This window comes from Sarcophilus harrisii, chromosome 3 (genome assembly GCF_902635505.1).
Source record: "Sarcophilus harrisii chromosome 3, mSarHar1.11, whole genome shotgun sequence".
Taxonomy (NCBI): Eukaryota; Metazoa; Chordata; class Mammalia; order Dasyuromorphia; family Dasyuridae; genus Sarcophilus; species Sarcophilus harrisii.
Genome location: NC_045428.1, coordinates 254,932,281 through 254,953,234, shown reverse-complemented (window position 1 = coordinate 254,953,234; position 20,954 = coordinate 254,932,281). Strand labels below are relative to the sequence as shown.

At 35.4% G+C, this 20,954-nt stretch overlaps 1 protein-coding gene across 1 annotated transcript in view; it reads right to left on the bottom strand.

The window, feature by feature from the left end:
• The window catches only part of SRPX (sushi repeat containing protein X-linked), a 95,757-nt gene extending 76,045 nt beyond the window's left edge, over positions 1 to 19,712 (bottom strand). The window contains exon 1 of the mRNA XM_012544438.3: positions 19,387 to 19,712. Coding sequence (XP_012399892.1) covers positions 19,387 to 19,459 — 73 coding nt within the window. The 5' untranslated portion in view covers positions 19,460 to 19,712. The remainder of the gene's footprint in view (positions 1 to 19,386) is intronic.
• Positions 19,713 to 20,954: the final 1,242 nt, after the last annotated feature.

Genomic DNA, 20,954 nt, shown 5'->3' with positions numbered 1-20,954 from the left:
CCAAGCATTCTTAAAAATTAAAAAAAATTAGCTTTAAGAGTAAACACAGAATTTTGATAAAATCTCTGCCAATATTGTGATGCAGGGATGAGAGCAAGAAAAAAAAGATGGCATGAGGACTAATTAACTAATTCTGAAATACAGAAAAAAAAATGTCAATTTTTTTTGTACTTTATAGTATTCTGTCACAATAAACCTGTGACATAAATAATGAAGCGTTATTATTATCAGTGTAGGGTTTTTTACTCTTGTTAAAATAGATACTTTAATGAGAAAAATGTTGTTAAAAATCAGCACTTTTGTAAATTGGAGAATACGTTATTTTAAATTGTCTTAGAAATGAAAGAAGGAAAATATGTTATGGATCATAATGGTTAACACATGTTACAATTAGAAAATGAAGCAAGTTAAACTTCAAATACACAATTCACAGTAAATAATCATATCAACAGACTTTTAACAGATTTGTACTTGGAAGGAGGGGATGGCATGAGAGGGACATTTTTAATGAAATCAAGGAAAAAAGAACATCTGCCTATACTTGTTGAAATATCCTTTTCTTGCATCATTCTAAATTCTAGCCTTAAAGTAGAAAAAATACAAACAAACCTTCATTGGCTATTTCACAAGTTTGCCAGGACACCTTAACTATGTACCAGTGTGTGAACAGACTAGGAAAAAAAGCCAACAAACACCAATACTTTCATTTTATGGGGAACTGAGGCTAAGAAAAAGTAAACTTTAATTGTCCATCAGCAAGTAAATATTTATGAAACATCTACTATGTGCTTTAAAAACTGTGTTAAGCACTGGAATTTGTTTCTAGCTCTTTGCTAAGACTCAAAGTGCTGTTGTTGGTATTTTGATGCATCTGGATTGTATTCAAGGTTAATTATTGGCTTTCCCCATTTTCTATTGTCATATGGCAGATAGAGTCTATATGTTTGCTCAGTTAATTTGATAGTTTAGTCTGTCATTTAGAATGAGGATCAAGAGGAAGATGCAAAATCATATAAAACAATGCTGACTTATAGTCAGAAGATCTGGGATTAAATCCTGACTGCTGTGATAAGTGCTGACAAGCTGATTACTTTTTAAAAAAGATTCCAGCAAATCTATTAAACTAAGATTAAAAGGGAAATAATTAACTAGAGGAAATAATATTTACAGCTGATTTCTTGAACAAAAGTCTGATTTCCAAGACATAATAAGGCACTGATTCAAATTTATAAGAGCTTTTCCCCTATTGACAAGTTCTCAGGGCAAAGAAACCCAGGCTAACTCTAGCCATAGGAAAAAAACATGCTCCAAATCATTATGGATTAAAGAAGTGTAAGTTAAAGAAATTCTGAAATTTTACTTCACGCTCATCAAAATGGTGAAGATGACAAAAAAAAAAAACAGGAAATGGCAAATATTCGTGGGGCTTGGATATCTGATGCACTATTAGTAAAGCTTTAAATAAAGGCAACCATTTTTGGAAAGTAATTTGGAATATACACACACACAGTTAATAAATATTCTCTGTTTTGCAAAGCATATTTTAAATAAATAGGCATTATTATAATCCCTGGAATCAAGATAAGAAGATTGAAAGTTCAGAAAGCAAGAGTGATTTCCTTGGGATCACACAGATATTGACTATCTGAATTAGGATTTTAACCAATCCTTCCCAAATCTAGGTATAGTACTGGAAACACAGTCACATGGAAGATACTTTCTTCTTGTAGATGATAACAATCTAATGTTTCTCTTGTATGTATCCAAAGCCTTGAGTAGAAGATTTAACATGAAGTGGACATTTGATGAGTCAAAGAGTTATAAAATCTCTATTTTTAATCAATCAAGGAAATATTTTTTGAGTACTTGTTAGGTGCATAGAACATAGACTCACCAATCAAGGAATCTGGGCAGATGATGCAAAGATGTAGTCAATAAGAATGCATAAATATAAAATTTCAAAATTATATTTAAAGAGGGGATAAGTCTGCTAGAGTAGTTCATTTTGGAGGTACATATGAGTGAAATTGGTCATACATTCAACCAACTAGTCTTTCTGAATAAGATGGAGGCAACTAAGTAGACCTTGGATAGAATACTAAACTTTGAGTCAGAAGGATTTAAGTTCAAATCCAGCCTCAGACAGACTTACTTAGACAAATAATTTAATCTCCATTTGGCTTAGTTTTCTCATTGATTAAATGAGGATAATAATAGTGCTCATCTCACAAAGTTGTTGTGAAGATCAAATGAGATAATATTTTCAAAATGATTTACAAGTCTTAAAGCACTATATGCACAGTAGTAGCATTGTTATCATTATATTATTTTTGTAAGAGTTATTCAGTTTTGAAACTAATAACTTTTCTCTAGGTAGAAACAAAGAGAAAAGAGGTGCAAATAGAATCATTCAGGTCTTAAAGCTGGACAGGACATAAAAGAGTAACTAGACCCTGGACAGGTCCCCTCACTCTTATGGCAGGTGCTTGAACTGACACCTGGTCTGTGATAGTAGTTGTGAATATCCATGTCTTCTACCTTGCCCTTAACTCGGTCTGACCAAGTGCTTTACACCAAAAGGCATCAGTTATTTTTGAGCTCTCCCTGCCTTCAAGTTAATCTCTTCCTTGAGCTCTTGATCTGGCAGCTATAGAAAGGGAGTTGAATTATAGGAAGGGATGGAACCTAACCTTAGCCCAAACCGTGAATTGATGCTGAAGATATGAATACATAGGGGAAAAGCCCAAACACACATCAAATCAATGAAAAAATACACTTGACTCAGAAGAAAACCCAAAAGAAGAGAGTTACGAAACAACTGTATGCTCTATATGGCCACAAAGATTACAAGAACACTTGAAATAAATTAAGCAGGAAATAAAAAAAAATAAAATAAAATAAGAATTCTGAGGTGAGAAATGGAAGGGAAATCAAGAGCTTAGAATGGAAAGGAAAAAACAAATAGACTCCTCCAAAATTAAAATGGAGTAAACAAAGCTTGATAAGTCCAAGAGACGGACAATAGGAAATATAACAACTAAATTAAATTTGGTGAATTAAATTTAAAATTGGAAGGAAAAAATAAGAAGTCTAACCAAGAAAAACAGTCTAGAAGACAGAATGTGGAGAGATCATTAAGAATTATCAGATCCTACATAGGACAGACCTTTGGAGAAAAGTGACTGAGTACAAAAAAAGAAAAAAAAAAATGTGAAATGCAGCCAAAGCAGTAGCTGTAGGAAAATGTATAGCTCTAAAAATGTCTGTCAACAAATGAGAGAAAGAGTAAGTGAATGAATTGGGCATGCAAGAAAAAACTAGAAAAAGGACAAATTTTAAATTCATTATTAAATAGCAAAATGGAAATTTTGAAAATAAAAGAAAATTTTAAAAAATGGAAAGTAAAAGAAAATTGAAATAACTAAAACTAGAAGATGGTCTTATGAAAAAAAAACAATAAAATAAACCAATCTTTAATCTGATTTTTAAAAGAATGAAATAAGATAACCAAATTATTAGTATCAAAAGTGAAAAGATAAGTGCACAACCAATAAAGATAAAATTAAAACAGTTATTAGGAATTATTTTGAGCAATTATATGATAGTGAAATTCAAAATCTAAGTGAATGGATGAATAATTACAAAAATTGACCTTAGTAACAGAAGAGGAAATAGAATGCTTAAATAACCCTGTCTTAGGAAAAAAAACTGAAAAGATCATAAATGAGATCTCAAAGAAAAAAATCTATAGGATAAGACGGATTGAAAAATAAATTCTACCAAGCATTTAAAGAAAAGTTAATTCTACTATCACACAAATCATTTGAAAAAACTGGTAAAAATTCTTTTTATGACACAAATATGGTTTGATATCTAAACTATGGGGAGTAAAAATATAGAAATTATAGATCAGTTTTCTTAATGGATATCAATACTCAAATTTTAAATAAAACACTAGCAAGGAGATTACAACCATATATCATGAAAACCATATACTAATATACCATGACTAGGTGGAATTTATGCCAGAAATATGGTTGGTTTGATATTAGGCAAAGTATAAGCATAATTGACAATATCAATAAAAAACAATAAAAATCATATAATTATCTCAATAGATGCAGAAAAGAATTTTGACAAAATATAAGACCAATTCCAATTAAATACACTAGAAAGCATAGAAATACATAATCTTTCTTAAAATTATTAAGTATTATTTATCTAAAATCAAGAGCAAGCATTATTTATAATAAGAATAAACTAGAAGCTTTTCCAATAGGATCTGGGGTGAAGCAAGGATTTACTAGTATTATTTAATATTGCATGTGAAATTCTAATTATAGCAGTAAGATAAGAAAAAAAAGAAATTAAAGGAATAAAAACAGGCAATGAAGAAACAAACTATAACTTTGCCAGTAAAGTAATGCCTAGGGAATTAGCTAAAAATTAGTTGAAACATTTAACAATTTTACCAAAGTTGCAGGATATAAAATATATTCACATAAATCATCAGCATTTCTATATACCACTAACATAAGTAAGCAGCAAAAGAGAGAAAGAGAAAGTCCATTTAAAATAACTGTAGACAATGTAAAATAGTTGAGAGAGATTGTATAAGCACAACTCCAAAATATTTTTCACCTAAATAAAGATAGATATAAAGAACTGATGAAATATTAATTGCTCATGAGTGGCTCAAGCCAACATAATAAAATGATAATTTTACCTAAGTTAATAAACTTATTCAATACCATACCAATCAAACTTCCAAAGAATTATTTTATAGAGCTAGAAAAAAATAACTTAATAATTCATCTGAAATAACAAAAAGACCATGAATCAAGGTTACACATTTTAAAAAGTGAAGGAAGACAGCCTAGCAATACAAGATTTCAAACTATGTTACAAAGCAGTAATGATAAAAACAATCTGGACTTGGTTAAGAAATGAAGTAGTGGAATAGATTAGGTAAGTAATACACAATAATAAATGACCATAATAATTTAGTGCTTGATGAACCCAAAGAGTCAAGCTTTTGGGAGAACTCAGCATCTGAAAAAAAAATTTCTGGGAAAATTAGAAAGTATCTTGGTTAAAAACTAGACATAGATCAACAGTTCATACTCTATGCCAAGACCAAGTCAAAATATAGAAATAAATTATTTAGACATAAAGGATAGTATAATATGCAAATTAGGGGAGCATGAAAAATTAATCTTTTAGATCTATTAATAAAGGGAAGAGTTCATGACCAAACAAGAGACAGAAAGGATCATGAGAATTAAAGTGGATAATTTTAATTATAGCAAATTAAAAAGATTTTTGCACAAACAAAACTGATGCTATCAAAATTAGAAGGAAAACAGAAAATTGGGGAAAATATTTATAGCAAGGTTCTCTGATAAATGTCTTACCTCATACAGAGAACTGAGCCAAGTTTATACAAATAATAGCCGTTCCCTAATTGATAAATTGTCAGATAAAGAGGCAGTTTTCAGAAAAAGAAATAAAAGCTATCGTCATATAAAAACTACATTTAGCTTTTATATTTATATAAAAAACTAATAATTAAAAGTAAAACAATTCTGAAGTAATACCTCATACCCATCAGCTTGGTGAGCATGACAAAAAAGAAAAACAACAAATATAATTAATTATATTGGGATATGATTATAATATAAGAAATGACTAGAAAAATGGTTTCAGAGAAACTTGAGAAGTTTTATATAGATTGATGCAAAATTAACCAGGATATATTATATGCAATAACAGTAATATTATAAGAACAATCAACTGTGAAAGATATAGTTATCAACATAATGATCCAAGACAATTCCAAAGGACCTACAAGGAAAAACACTATCCACTTCAGAGAGATAACTGATGACCTGTAAGTACAGATTGAAACACACTTTAAAAAATCTTCTTTGTGTGTGTGTGTGTGTGTGTATGTGCTTCTCTTTGCAACATGGCTAATCAGAAATATGTTTTGCATAACATCACATGTATAATCAATATCATATTCCTTGACTTCTTAAGGGAAAAGGCAGAATGAGGGGGGAAATTTAGGATTCAAATTTTTAAAAAATAAATGTTAAAAATTATATGTAATATTTAATGAAATAACTTAAAGATATATTTTAAAAATTGAATTAATAGTCTCCCTGAAAACCATAACCAAATAAAAATCCTGAGAAACATATTTTAAGAAACTATAGTAGAAAATCACATGCACTGTTAGGACCAGATTCTCTAGTATTTTGTAATCTTTTGTGTTGACATGCTATGTCCACTCAGGCTGTTATTTCCTCCTCATCAGACTCTTCTTCTGCCTCTGTAAGCACTCGATTCTAATAGGTCAGCTTTGACTGTATCTTGTTTGTTTCTAAGCCTCTACCGCATTTCTCCAATTGGCTACCAGGCTCATATTTTCCTTTCCTTCCCTTCCTTCACCGTCTGGATTCACTTTATGCTTTTTTGTCCCCTCTTACTCTCCCCTCATTAGACTGTAAGCCTCTTGAGGATAGGTACTGTCTTGTATCCATTGATGTCCACTACCCAGTATTGAATCACAATTCCAGGGCAGAGACAAACACTGCAGTCTTAAGGGAGTAGGAGCCCTATGTAGATAAAGACCAGAGGGAGCAGTAAGCAAATTTTTTCCCCAATCACACCACAATGGAAACAGAAAATTTACAAGTACCCACTGAGCTGTAAAAGCAAGAGAGGGACATAAACACTCAATACATACATTCTTCTCATCCCTAGAGATAAATAGAATCTATAAAGTCCAAAGTCAAGAAGTAAACTGGAAAAACGGGCAAACAGTTTTTAAGAAGAACCTAATCATAAAAATCTCTGATGACAAGGAAATTCAATAGGCACTTTTAGAAGACAAAGACTAGAAACTCTACAAGTAAAGTCTCAAAGAAAAATGCAGATTGGACACAAGTCCAACAAGAATTCCTGGAAGAGTTAAAGATTTTTTTGTTGTTATTTTTAAAGAGCAACAAATTATTTTAAAAATCAAAAACAGTAGAAAATTCTGAAAACAAATGAGAGTAGTGAATGGAAATTATGAAAAGAGAATTAACAACTTGGTAAAAAGAGGCACACACACATACACATACCACCAAAGAAAATAACTCCTTAAAGATAAGAATCTGTCAAGTGGAAGCTAATGCTTCCATAAAACATTGAGATGTACCAAGTCTCATTTATTCTATATTCATAACATCTTTCACATACATTCTGTTCTCTCCTCTGACACTACTACTGTCCTAGTACAGGCCCTCATTACCTCACACATGTGACTATTTTGAAAGCTTGCTGGGTGGTCTCTGAGCCTCAAGGTGTTTCCCATTCCAGTGCCCCTCCTCTTGACTATCAGTCATATTCCAAAAAGATTGCCTTCATCTTCAGTAACTCTCCATTACCTCCAGGATGAAATAGAAAATCCTTTGTTTGATTTTTTAAACTATTCATAACAAGGCCCTTTCCTAATTTCCAATTTTCTTATACCTTACAATCCTCTTCACCAGCAACATTATCACCACTCCCTATCTTGTGATCAGTGTCACTGGTTTCTTATTCCATATACAGCATACTCCATCTCCAACTCCATGCCCTTTCACTGGTTGTTTCTCTATAACTGAATTCTCTCTAACCTCATCCCTGATTTCTGCCCTCTCTGACTTCCTTCAAGTTCAAAATAAAATCCTACCTTGTATAGAAAGCCTCTCTTATTCTCTCTTAAAACTAATGTCTTCACTCTGGAATTATCTATAATTTATCTTGTATAGATCTTATTTGTACAAAGATATTTACATATCTTCTATCATTATTAGTCTGTAAGCTCCTTATGGGTAGGGATTGTTATTTTGCTTTCCTATATTTTCCCAAAGCTTAATACAGTGCCTAGCGCAAAGCAGATGTTTAATAAATGTTTGTTGTAATGTCCAGTGTTAGTTTGTCCATCTCTTTCTATAATTTTATAAAAAAGTAGACTCATAGAATTTGAAGGAACCATATAGTAAATTATGAATTATTCCAATCTAGTTTAATATTCTCCAACTTCTTAAACTATGGTTCACAAACTTATATAGGGTCTCATAATTTAATGTGGTGGTGGGGTCACAAAATTATGATTCATTTTCAATAAATATTTTATTTGTATATATCTATTTTATATACCTATATATCCAGGGCCACATAAAAATTTCTCTGGAGAAAAGAGATTATGAGTGCAAAAAGTTTAAGAAGCCCTGAAACATTCAACTTAAACTTTCAGCCTTCTGCAACATTCTAAACAAGTCATTATTAACGTTTGGGAACTTATTACTTCCCAAAATCATCTGTTCTATTTTTGGACAGCTCTATTTTTAAATTTCATTAAGTTGAGGCAAAATTTTTTTTCATAAGAATCAACCACAAGATTTTATTCCTTTATTCACTTTACATTCAGGAGAGTAGAAATCCGTGGCCAGAGGTTCACCTGGTATCTGTTTGTAGATTGTGAGAATAAGTTGAGAAAAACAACAAACATTGTATAAATCACTACAAAAGTTCCTTGAGATGGGATCTGGTCCCAGTCTCTTCAGGCTAATGCATACCTGAGTATGACTTTCTGAAGTATTTCCTGTGTCATCAGCAGAGAACAGCAGCTGGGTGGGATGGAGGTGAAGGGAGCCAGGCATTCCTGACATATGGCAAGGAGTATTGCTGACCAGTACCCCAAGGCATGAAGGAAATCAGGACTTGAGTTTAAATGCTCTAAACAAAAGTCAAATATTCAAATCAAAGTGAAAACATCCTTTTAGATTACAATGTCATTCTTGCCAAGAAAAAGGAGACAATGTCTCACCAATGTTTAGTCACTAGCAACAAGTCTGATACAGTTCCTCTGAATAATGCTGAGGTAAACAACCATGACAGCCATATGGACCATAGCTCCCTGTGGTGTAGACTTCTGTAGGAGAATCAAGAGGATGGACTTGACCAAATGGTACCCCTTCTTCACCACACCAAGTATTGATGCCTTAGCCAAACTGTCTGAAATGTTATGTTCTTAACATAAAACACAATGCCCATTTAGACCACACTTTGTTAAATAGCAATTCAGAATCACCATTATAGGAGCCAAAAATAAAATCAGTGTTGCAATGATATTCACAGAGAATGAGTGGACTGGAAAAAATACAGGAAATCCTAATCTATAACAGAAAGAATAGATTAGATGAACCCTAGGTCTCTTCCAGCTCCTGATGTATGATTCTATAATCCTAAGAGATGATCAAGAAACTGCTATATGGGGTGCAGATGTTGCAAATGTGAAAGGCAGAAGAAATTCTGTGGCTGACCTCAAAGTTTCTTTTCTACTAAAGTGGCCCATCTGAGTGAACAACTCCTTCTGCCTCCCAGCTCTAGGTTTAGGGCCATCATTCTTTATGTAATAAAAACAAAAACAATAATAAAACCATTTAAGGAATCTACAACCCCAAACCTCTGGGTTAATCTGAGCCATCATGTCCAGCACCATGTATCAGCTTCCCGGAGAGCACTGGCTAAGGAAGCATCCAGCAATGCCTAAAGAAATGATGGGTGAGTGAATCATTGGGCTCTGGAATGAATCCCCTGAGGCTCAGAGCCCAGAGTGCTCTATGAAACTAGAACAACCAGGTGCAAACAATTATTTCTTGGAAAACGGGTGCTTAGCTGTCCCATCAGTGAGCGATGTTCCTTACACAAACTTCTTAAATCTCCATCTGAAAATCCTGCTCAAAAGTTCTTGAGAGTTTCCAAGTTACCTGGAATAATATCCTAGCCTGTCTTGATCTCCAAGCATCTCACAAATTATTAGTGCTATGACTTGTTTTTATTCAGATCATTACAAGGTCTCATCTGGCTCTCTGTAGTCTTATTTTTTATAAGATTATTAATTTTGTTAGTTCTGAGTATAACATAGTTTTATTCCATGAAATTGCTCTGGTTTCTCCATCAATAAATATCTGTTATTTATACAGAGACTATAGGCGAGGTGAGGCATAGGTGGTACAAGGGATAGAGCACCAGGCCTAGAAGCAAGAAGACTCACTTTCCTAAATTCAAATTTGGCTTTAGACATTTACTAGCTGTGTCATCCCTGGGTAAGTTCTTGCTTCCTCATCTGTAAAATGACCTGGACAAGGAATAGCAAACCACTCTGGTATCTCTGGCAAGAAAACCTCATAACAAAGCAATAAGGACAAGGCATCTGTATTATCACCCCTGCTAGGAAATTTAATTCAATAAGCACCTTCTTTGTGGTAGATATTAATGCTAAGTACGGGGGATGTCATTATGAGCTTATGTTCAATTACATGCCAGATAGTATACTATAGAGAAGATACAAAGATAAATTAGAGAAAAAATGTAATATTGTGAAGAAAGTCCTGAACTTGAGTCTCAAGACTTGAGTTTAATTCCAGATTTTATCATTTACTGGTTTTGTGATCTTGAGCCATTATTTAGTCTCTGGATCTCAATTTCCTTATCCATAAAATGATGGAGATAATACCTGTACTACTTATGTCACTCAGTTGTGAGACCTAAATGATGTGCATGTGTTTTGATACCTACTACCATTTTTATGAATAAAGTACAATCTTTGCCCAGAAGGAATTTGAACTTAAGTTTTTAACTGTGTATCTTAAAACAAAATAAAACAAAATTATAGCAAGTGGAATTATGGGGCTATCCCTGGAAGATGATTACTTTCATTACTTCAATTCAAGTTTATTTTCTTAAGTGAGCTGGTATGATGCAGCATTGTTCATTCTTTTGTCTAATAAGTTCTTATTTACTCACAGAACTCATGAGGAAGCTCTACAGAAGCTTCTACCACTACCATCTATGTGATCATAGATTCTGAGTTGGAAAGGACCTTAGTAACCACTGAGTTCAGTCTGCTTATTTCACAAGCAAAGAAACTGAGGCCTAAAGAAGTTAATATATTTGTCCAAGGTTAGCTGAGTAGTAGCACAGCAGAGATTTGAACACAGGTTAATAGGACATAAATCCAGAGAAGGGACTTCACAGGACACTTAGACCAATGGTTCTTAATGTGGGGTCTGCGGATAGATTTCAGAGGAGGCATATAAACTTGGATGGGAAAAAATTAACTCTTTGTTTCAATATAACGGATTTCCTTTGTATTCCTACTTATTTTATTTTATGCATCTAAAGACATATTTCTGAAAAATGATAATAGGTTTCAATGGAATGCCAAATGCGTTCTTGACATCAAAAAAGTAAGAGTCTCTGATCACATCAGATATGCTGATTTTGCAGATAAAGAAAGTGAGATCCAGAAAGCTTAAATGATTTGCCAAAGGTTATATAAGTAATAAGTCTTGAAGATGAGATTTGAATCCAATCTTCTAAATTCATTGCCTATATCTCCCATCTCCCATCCCATGCTGTCTCCTTAACTCCTCTGAACCTAAATTATCTCAAAAAGGCTGCTAGGTGGCATAGTTGATAGAGTGACGGATCTACAGTCTGGAAAAGCTAAATCCAACTCTTGCCTCAGGTAAGGTAAAGGTTTGTGTCTGCCTCAGTCTTCTCATCTGTAAAACGGGAGTGATTGACAATAATATTTACCTCTTGTGGTTGTTGTGAGGGTAAAATAAGATAATAAATGTAAAGGATTATATAAATATTATATTTTACATATATAGTCACACACATAAATAATATTAGTTAATCTGTGAGAAATTAGGGATTTGGATTCAATGATTTCTAATGTCCTACCTAGTTCTAAATCTCTGATTCCATATATGATCTCTATCATATGTAACAACACAAAGGTTTAAACCAGGTGATTTCAACTTCTGTGATCCTCATTTCCATAATTTAAAACTCAAATATTGGCAATCAAACCAGAGTTTTTTAAGCTTACAAGTTTTTAAACATACAAGCAATTAGCACACTCTTAAAATCAGACAGTTTGGCTGCCAGATCCTTAAGACAGCAAGTCCCCTTCCAGATGATCTTGTGTAACAATGACAGTGTTGAAACAATGCCAGTGAAGCTCTGAAAAGCAAGCAGTATTAACATCAGGCATTTGTGATGAAAATATTATTCCTAATCAGACAGTAAAAATGGGAAAAAGCAAAACATTTGAGAAACAGCATACATCCTATAAAGTAAACTTTATTTAGCCAATCCATTGATGGGTGTTCTTAGGACTAGATGATGCAGGAAGTTAAAAGAAGCTTTAAAAAAAAGAAAGAACAAAAGTGGAAGTCACACAGTGGAAGCTAAGGACTTGTTTTGTTAAAATAACCATTGTCACAAAGTTTGCCACTCAGTTTTCTCATATGTAAAATTAATGGATTAGATTGGATTCTTTCTAAAGGTTCCCTTCCTGTTCTGTGATTCTTTATTTCCAAGTTCATGATAGAAAATTAGCTTCTAGGCAGTGCCTCCATTTCATTTTGAGAGAGCAGAAACTGAGTATGGGAAGAAATAACATTTATATCCCCTTGAGAGTTTTTGGCACATAGCCTGTTGGGAAAAAATGTCAATGGATAAGAATGGACAAGTATCACTCATAATCTAAAACAAAGGTGTTGGCAGAAGAAACTCCCCAAGCCTTTGAATTGGAGAGAGGATTTTTTATTTTTGTTTTGTTTATCTGTTTATTCACAAATTATTATTCTGGAAGTGAATCCTTAGCTTTTTATCAGCCGGAATTTTGCTAGAAAGGCATGTGTTGATTCTAAGGAATAAATACACATGCTGCCATTAATATAAACAATTACTTGCATAATTTATTTCTTCTCTTTTCACAATCAGTTTCTGTTGTCTTACTCAATTCAGTTCAATGAACTTTTAAGTGCCTACTATTCACCGGGCACTGTGCTCTTTTGAAAAGGGAACTGGCACAAGCATCTCTGTGTGTAGTAAGAGAAACATTCAACCTTGTTGGAAGGGAATGAAGCAGAAAAGTGGCCAATAAAATAATAAATGCCAACTCCAGCTTGTGACTGCAGTCAGTTTCTCATCTTACAACCCCCAATGGACTGACTATTGCTTAAACAGAGTATGTTCATGGCTTGAAAATCAGCTTCTGTAGCCAGAAAGCCACAGCTCCTACATTGCCCTGGATTCACAAGGCATGGAACTCTTTGACTCATGCATGCTTTTCTCCCTGCTGTGGTCACCAGTATCTGCTTCCCAATAAGCAGACTGGGATCATCAGAAGGGAAGACATTAAGTCCTTCAGTGTCAATCTCTGCTAACAATATACTGAATCCAAATTGTCATCATGAAATAACAAGTCAGAAGAGAGCCCCCTCCTTCATCATTGCCTTTTGTTGAGTGCTGGGATATGGGTCTGTCCCATAGCACCAGGGTTTAGACTCAGACATTAATTTCTAGCCTGTCGAAGGTAAGACTTTAATTGTATCTATTGAGTCAGGTGCTCCCTGTCTAATGGCTACATCCCAGTGTGTCATTTTATAAAGTTCTGTTGTGATTTTGTTTTTGTTAAAATAATAATCATAGCCCTCTGGCTTTCCTGGATTACTAAACAGCAGTAAAATTGGCTTATTCTCTCTGGTAAGACTATTTGAAGTCTCTCATAGACTATTACAGCCTGGGACCCAAGTCTGCATGGAGTAGGGATCTGGTCTTACCACCAAACAAGAGTTTGTTAATGTTTTATTTTAAAATAGGAAGGAAATGAAACATAAACTTATTAAGCATCTACTCTGTTCCAGGCACTACGTGAACTATGTTACAAATTACTCATTTGATCAATATAACAAACTTAGGAGGTTAAAGATTTTTGATTCTAGGAAATAAATATTGTACCCTACCATAAATATGTAAAATTGTTCATCTAAAATATCTCTTCTCTTTTCATAATTAGTTTTTATGATCATCTTTATTTTACAGTTGAAGGAACTGAGGCAGCAGAGATTGAATGATTTGCCCAGGATCACAAAGCTAGTACGTCTTAATTATCTGAGGCTGGATTTGAACTCAGGTCCTTCTGACTCTACAGCCAATGCACTGTCCACTGAATCATCTAGCTGCCTCCATTCTAAAAACATTCTTAAAGCCTCACTAGCCTGAATCATTTATACATATGAACCATCTCACCAAGGATTTTTCAGAGCCATAACTAGGAAAAGATGACCAGGGATTTGTCCCCAGAGCACCAAAATCAGAGGCAACATTTCGTGGTTTACATCCTGTTCACTCATGACTACATTTTAGGTGAGTTTCCCTCTTTGAGCCATGCCTTCCTTCCTCTACCTATTCCAGATATATACAGCCCTAATTGTATTTTCCAAATACTTGTTACGGACTGGGATCAGTGAAAAGAAAATTGAGTAGGAAGGCAAATGTTTCAGCTTCTAATCCACATTTTGACATTAGTTGGCTGTGAAACCTGGGGTAAAACACCCAGACTTACAAAGCCTCAGATTCCTCATCTCCAAAATAAGGACTGGAGTAGGTGATTTCTATTACAGCTCTAATATTCTATGATTTTCATTACTTTTAACCTACATTCTAAATATACCTTTTCTTCTTTGCAGAAATGTAGAACTATATAGGTGTAGAGCATTACATATACTGTCAATTGTGTTTGATATTTTGGTTAATTTTACTAAACTGCTTATTTCTCTATTTTTTTAGATTTCTTATTATACGGGATGACTTCATGGGTGGAAGGGAGGAATACATTTTTAAAATAAAAGTAATATGAAACCCAAAACAGCCAGATTTTTGAAACATGCAAAATTTATATTCTAAATCTCTTTGAAAATAGAGGAGAAAAACAAGGAAGGCTACAATACATTTAAAGTAGAGCTCTAAATAGAGCACAAAGATGAAGATGTGAGTGATTTACTCCCTGAACTTATTAAATGACATGTGCATTGTAGAGTACTGAAACTACCAAACTGTATTTTAATACCCCCTCACTCCATCCCCCCATGTGTTTGTGTGTCTCTCTCTGTCTCTGTCTTGTTTCTGTGTGTGTGTTTCTGTCCATGTGTCTGAATGTCCCTGATTCTGTCTGTCTGTGTGTGTGTGTCTCTCTCTCTGTCTCTGTATATCTCTGTCTCTGTCTCTCTCTCTCACTTCATATATAACATATACACATACGTTGGCAATGCATAGGAAATATTTTATTGCATAAGGTTGTACTGAAAGTTGGGATGGTGATAGAGGAAAGATAGTATCATGGGTACTGATAAGGAGTTTAGACTTGTTAAAGATCAGGAGAAGGAAAAACTATAAAGTAGATAATTATATTGAGAAATGATGAAGAGAAGCAGAGCTGTGTGCATATACTCACATACATATATATATATAAACATATTCACATATTTGACAGACATATTTGTATTTATAGACATATACAAAGCCCATGTGTCATTCATACTCATGGCCATATATGTGCATATATATGTATACATGTTTATGTATGCATATTTTATATAGTTCCCATATGTGTATCACCCCAAATTCTCCACTTCTAAAATTTCAACTTCTAAAGCTAGCCATCATTTCATATCACCTTAGTTCCCCTCTCTTAATGAACACTTTTTACCAAGAATGATACCAAAATATATGCATTCATTATTCAGTGCCTTTTTCAAACATACCCTGACATCTAATATTTGGGAGCAAAAGGTTGATTATATGGCTTGATATAAGGCCCAACAAAATATTTCCAGCTCCCTCAGGCTCATTGAAAAATCTTCCCCTGACTTGCTCCCTTAGATTAGCTCCTTTCAAGTAAAAGCAAAGTTCCATCTCCAAAAGTTTCTACTGAAATGCATATAGTCTCATCACTAAACTTTTCACTTTCTTGAAATGAGGCATACCATTCAACAGAAGTTTCCTCAGCTCTATTGCTCCTCTCCAATACTTCTCAACATCACCACCCATTTTCTATTTCTTCCTTCTGATTACACAGAGATAGATGTCCTCCCTACTCTTTAACAAGACTAAACCCTCTCTCAGCATCCTTGAAACCATACTTTCTCCACTCCCACAAATACTATCCCTATCCCATCGTAATCTTCTACAAGATTCCATACAATCAATCATTACTGATCTCCTATGTATTGTGAGGGAATTCAACTTTCACCCATCACAATTGCCAATTTTTCCTTCTGCCTGATACCTTTCTTATCTACCTATGAAAATGCTTAGGTCTCCAAAATCCTAGAAAAGTCTTCCCTTGGTTTCTCTGAACCATCTATTTGTACTTAATACCACTATTTCTCCAACTCTTAATTTTCAGTTCAACTCCTTGTAATATGGCTTTTGCCCCTGCCATCCTAATGAAATTGTCTCTCCATCATTACTAATGATCTTTTTATTGTCAAATCATTGCCCTTCCATCCTCTTGGCTATCATATACATAAACTAAATATTCTTTTCCCATTTTGTATTCAGAAATCACATTCAACAGAATCCCCTTCTAACCACTCTTTCTATGCTTCCATTACTTTTCCTCATCTTTTTTTTCCTCTCTCTCTCTCTCTCTCTCTCTCTCTCTCTCTCTCTCTCTCTCTCTCATCTTATTTTGAAGGTTTCAATTCATCTGTCATCGCCTTGAATACAGTAGGACACCATGAGAGCCAGACAGATGAGTTTTATTAGAAAATGGAGAAAGAAGGGTGGGTGGTAATCACAGATTGGGCAACTGGGAGACATAAGACAGTTTTGGCCAGGATGAGGATTAGTTCCATATATATGCCTTGATGTCTAATAGGGATGTCACCCAGGGCCTGCAACTACTCCATGAAGCAGAGGAGCATAAAGATGACTCCACTAGCTATTTCCTTACAATGATGTTCATGGTATTGTAGAAAGAATGCTAAATCTAAAATGCTTATTACCTGTGTGATTTTGAGAAGTAATTTTATCTCCCTGGGACTCAATTTCTCCATCTGGAAACTGAAGGGTTTGGACTGATGAAGGTCTATTTTTAATCTAAATTTAATTTAAAGCTATATTTAATCACCAGATGATATTGATTGCCACTATCAGGATCAGAAGCATATTTAACCCACATTCACTCTTTAGGTTTGTCCATGTCCTTGGGGGAAAATGTTGAAAACACTCTCTTTTATGACTTATAGACAATAACTTCCTATCCCTCAGTTTCAGCTCTCTTTATAGGATGGCATCCAATCATATGAACTCAGCTTTGAGCCCCACTCATTTGCAAAACATTGCCATCTTTCTTTATTTGCTTCATTTCAGTGAGAGCTAGTTATACAATCTTGAACTTGCACTTGGCTCTTCAATGAAACACAAAAATAGTTGACTATTGCATAGCGTTTACTCTTAGCAAAAACTGATTAGTAAATAACTAACAACAAATAAAAAGGAAATAATGTGAAATAATATATTACATTGAAAAAAATTATGACCTTGGAATCTAAATGGATTAGTTGATCCTCTGGAAGCTTTTTGTTATCAGCATCAAATCTGGGTAAGATGCGCAGCATTCTTAAGTAACAAATAACCTTCTTTCCACAAATAGTACTCAGCCTAGAACATGGAACTCAGTCCTGGATATCTTATCTAAACCAAAGATCTTCAAACTCTTCTTGTGGATTCTGGGTGGATAGAAAGTGAATGGACTGTGCGGATCCCCAGTATTTGATGCTGTTCTTGTCTAATTTAGATTTGTTTTGTTTTGTTTTTCCGTCTTTTTGTTTTTGGGTTTTTTTTTTTGTTTGTTTGTTTGTTTTTGGCAAAAATACTGGAGTGGTTTGCCATTTCCTTCTCCAGTTCATTTTATAGATGAGGAAACTAAGGCAAACAGGATTAAGTTATTTGCCTAGAGTCACACAATTATTCAGTATCTGAGCCCTTTCGTGATTTATTTTCTTTCCTTCAAGACTTCGATTGATAAACTGACTCCATATAAATTAAAGCTTAAAGAGCATCAAATAAAACTTACTCTTTTTATAGGTGAGGCCCAAAATAGGTTCAGAATTGCTGAAGTGATTTATAAGAAACAGAAAAATTAAGAGCAGGGCCTAAATATGTGAAGTAGGTATTCTGATTCCAAACTCAATGCTCTTTCCGCTACAGCGCTTACAAATACAGAAAACTCTCTTAAAATGTTAAGGTTGAGGTTTCTTCTTATTTAAGTATGGAATTGAAGACGAAATTTTAATTGCAATTGTTGTACCCTTTTTTGAACGTAGATTTAACCAAAAACTTACTTTATTTGCAGAGCTGTGATTATTCCTAAGACACAAAGAATTATGTCTTCCACAGATATTTGATGGACACTTAAATGTTCCTGAAGGCATTACTTACTCTCCAATGACACCAAATAAAAACACTCTCATAGTTTGCTATGTGCTATGGTACGGAGAACATTTCTGAGCTGTCCTGGATCTCCAAAGCCGTTTGCAAACCAAGCACTGATCAGCCAGCCAGCCAGCTGGAAACAGGAGGAGTTTTGTCAGCTCCAAAGAGGGTATTCCACAGGCCGGAACCAATAAATACCAGGGAGGCAACTGACAAATAGGCAGAATCCTCGAATTCCAGGCAGCCCTCCTCACCTCACCCCACGTCAAAACACGTGTGTAATTTTAAATTCTCTCTTTGTCTTCCCCCAGTTTTAATTAAAAGTGGAACCACACAAGGCATCTCTCTTAGCCTTCCTCAGAAAAGACACCATAGAATGACTATTCCCGGAGGGCTACAGTCAGGAGGAGGGGGTCTCCCTTTCCATCTTCATTCCTGTCCAGAATATCAGCTCTTGCCCTTCTGCTTGGTTTGGGTAACGTGGGTCCGTGCCCGGCAGGGGGAAAGTAGATTAAGGCGGGGACTGGGTGAAGAGCAGGGGGAAGCAACTTTTAAAGAGACCCGAATCCCTCTTTTCCCGGCCCAATATCTTCTCCCCTACTCCACCCCCCGGAAGTGTTGCGGACCCTAGAGAACCAAATGGAGATTAGGACTAGCCTCACTGAGAATGAAGAGAAGCAGTCAGAAGTTTCCGCTTGGCCTCCCACGTCAACAAGAGTTTGAATGAAAGGCTGGCTCCCCGAAGCCTGAAAATGCTCAGAAGCACAGACTGGGGAGGCCCGAGGGACAGCAAGGGGGGTGATACCCGGAGATGCAAGCGCCGCTCCTGGCCAAATATAAAGGACTGACTCTCCGGCGCCTCGCTCCCTCCTTTGGGGCGGCGGACTTTTCCATGCAGAAAAAGTCCCTCTGTTCTCCCTCCCGTGCTTACTCTAGTAAAACGTCCGCACCCGCAGCTCCTTGTACCCCTGCAGAGTTGGGACCCCGGGGCTGCTCACTGTGTCCCTGCTCCGGAGCTCCCTGGCTGCCCCGCCTCCTTGCTCCTACCTGGGAAGCCGAAGCTGAGCCAGGCGTGGAGGGGCAGCAGCAATAGCGCTAGCCAGACCGAGGAGCTGCCCATAGTGCACGGCCCGTTCTCCTTCCCTCCGGATGCCTAGTGTTCCACCAGTGGGGCTAGAGGAGCAAAGAGAAAAGGAAGGGAAAGAGGGTGGGGGGGTTAGGAGCAGACGTGGGTCTGAGCTGGAAAACTCCTCCTCTCGACTCCCTTTCACCTCCCTCTCTTCCTCCTCCTACTCCTCCAAAGGCAGAGAGAAGTTCAAGGTTCCTGCATCCCCCTCTACTGCCTCTTTCCTCCTCCTCCTTAGACTACGCTGCTTTCTCAGCAGCCCTTCCTGACGCCACTGCTGTCCCAGCCAGGCTGGTCTTTCTCCCTCCCCTACCCCCACTCCCCACCAACTCGCACACCCTAAACACTAGCTTGGGGAGAGTTCTTCCCTCAGCAGCTTTATCCCTCAGCTTTGACAACCTAGATGCTCCCAGAAGGATAGGGCTTTTAACCTAGTTTTCCACAGCTATTGAATCAAATCTTGGCAGATCTTAAAAGTCCACGGAGCTTTGTCCTTCTAGTGATCTTAAACAGTCTACTTTGTATTGAAATTACTGGCTTACATGTTTTCCTCGCTAGACTATAAGCTTAATGAGGGCCTAATGCCTCACCACTACAGGATGTCCTGGTAAATACTTAACAATGGGCTCGCTGGGAGAAAAGAAATATATGCACTAAAATACATTTTTAAAAATTTCATCACCATTATTAACATTTCTTACATCTAAATCAAAGCTTCTAAAACTGTGGGTCGAGACCCTATATAGGCTCATGTAACTTAATTTGGGGATCTCGAAAAATTTTAGCAACTGGGGCAGATAGTTGGTGTAGTGGATAGAACAACAACCCTGAAGTCAAAAGGACCTGAGTTCAAATATGACCTCGGATGCTTAATACTTCTTGGCTATGTGATTCTGGACAAGTCACTTGATCCCAATCTCCTCAGCAAAAAAAAAGAAAGAAAGAAAAAAGAACAATCTGAATGCTCTGCATCCTGCAGTATCAAATATTCCTCCAAGATTTAACTTCTTATGCAAAAATAAACAAGCACATTCATCTCATTAGTATGCAAATTTGTTTTCCTCTTTAATAAATGCTAAAATTATATGTATACCAAAGCATTGTTTAAAAATAATTTTCTTTATGGTTTATAATCAGTAAATGTTTGATTTGTTTACCTATTTTATATACCAGGGGTCATAAAAAGTTTAAGAAGACCTGATTTAAATAATCAGCAAAACACAAATAAATCAAGGCCTGCTTTATAAAGTTTGCTGAATTCTGAGATATAAATGCTTATAATAAAATTTTAACAAGCTTTTTGTACAGGCCTGCTTGTTGCCCCTACTTGTATCAATTAGTCAAAGTATTCAATTATCATATAATCAGTAAATCAGCTTTTTTTAAGTCCTTATTCTTAATATGAGTCAGACACAGTTAAAGGCAAGAGATGCAAAGGGAAACAATAATCACTGCCACCATCACCAAACTCCCAAATATACCTGCTCTT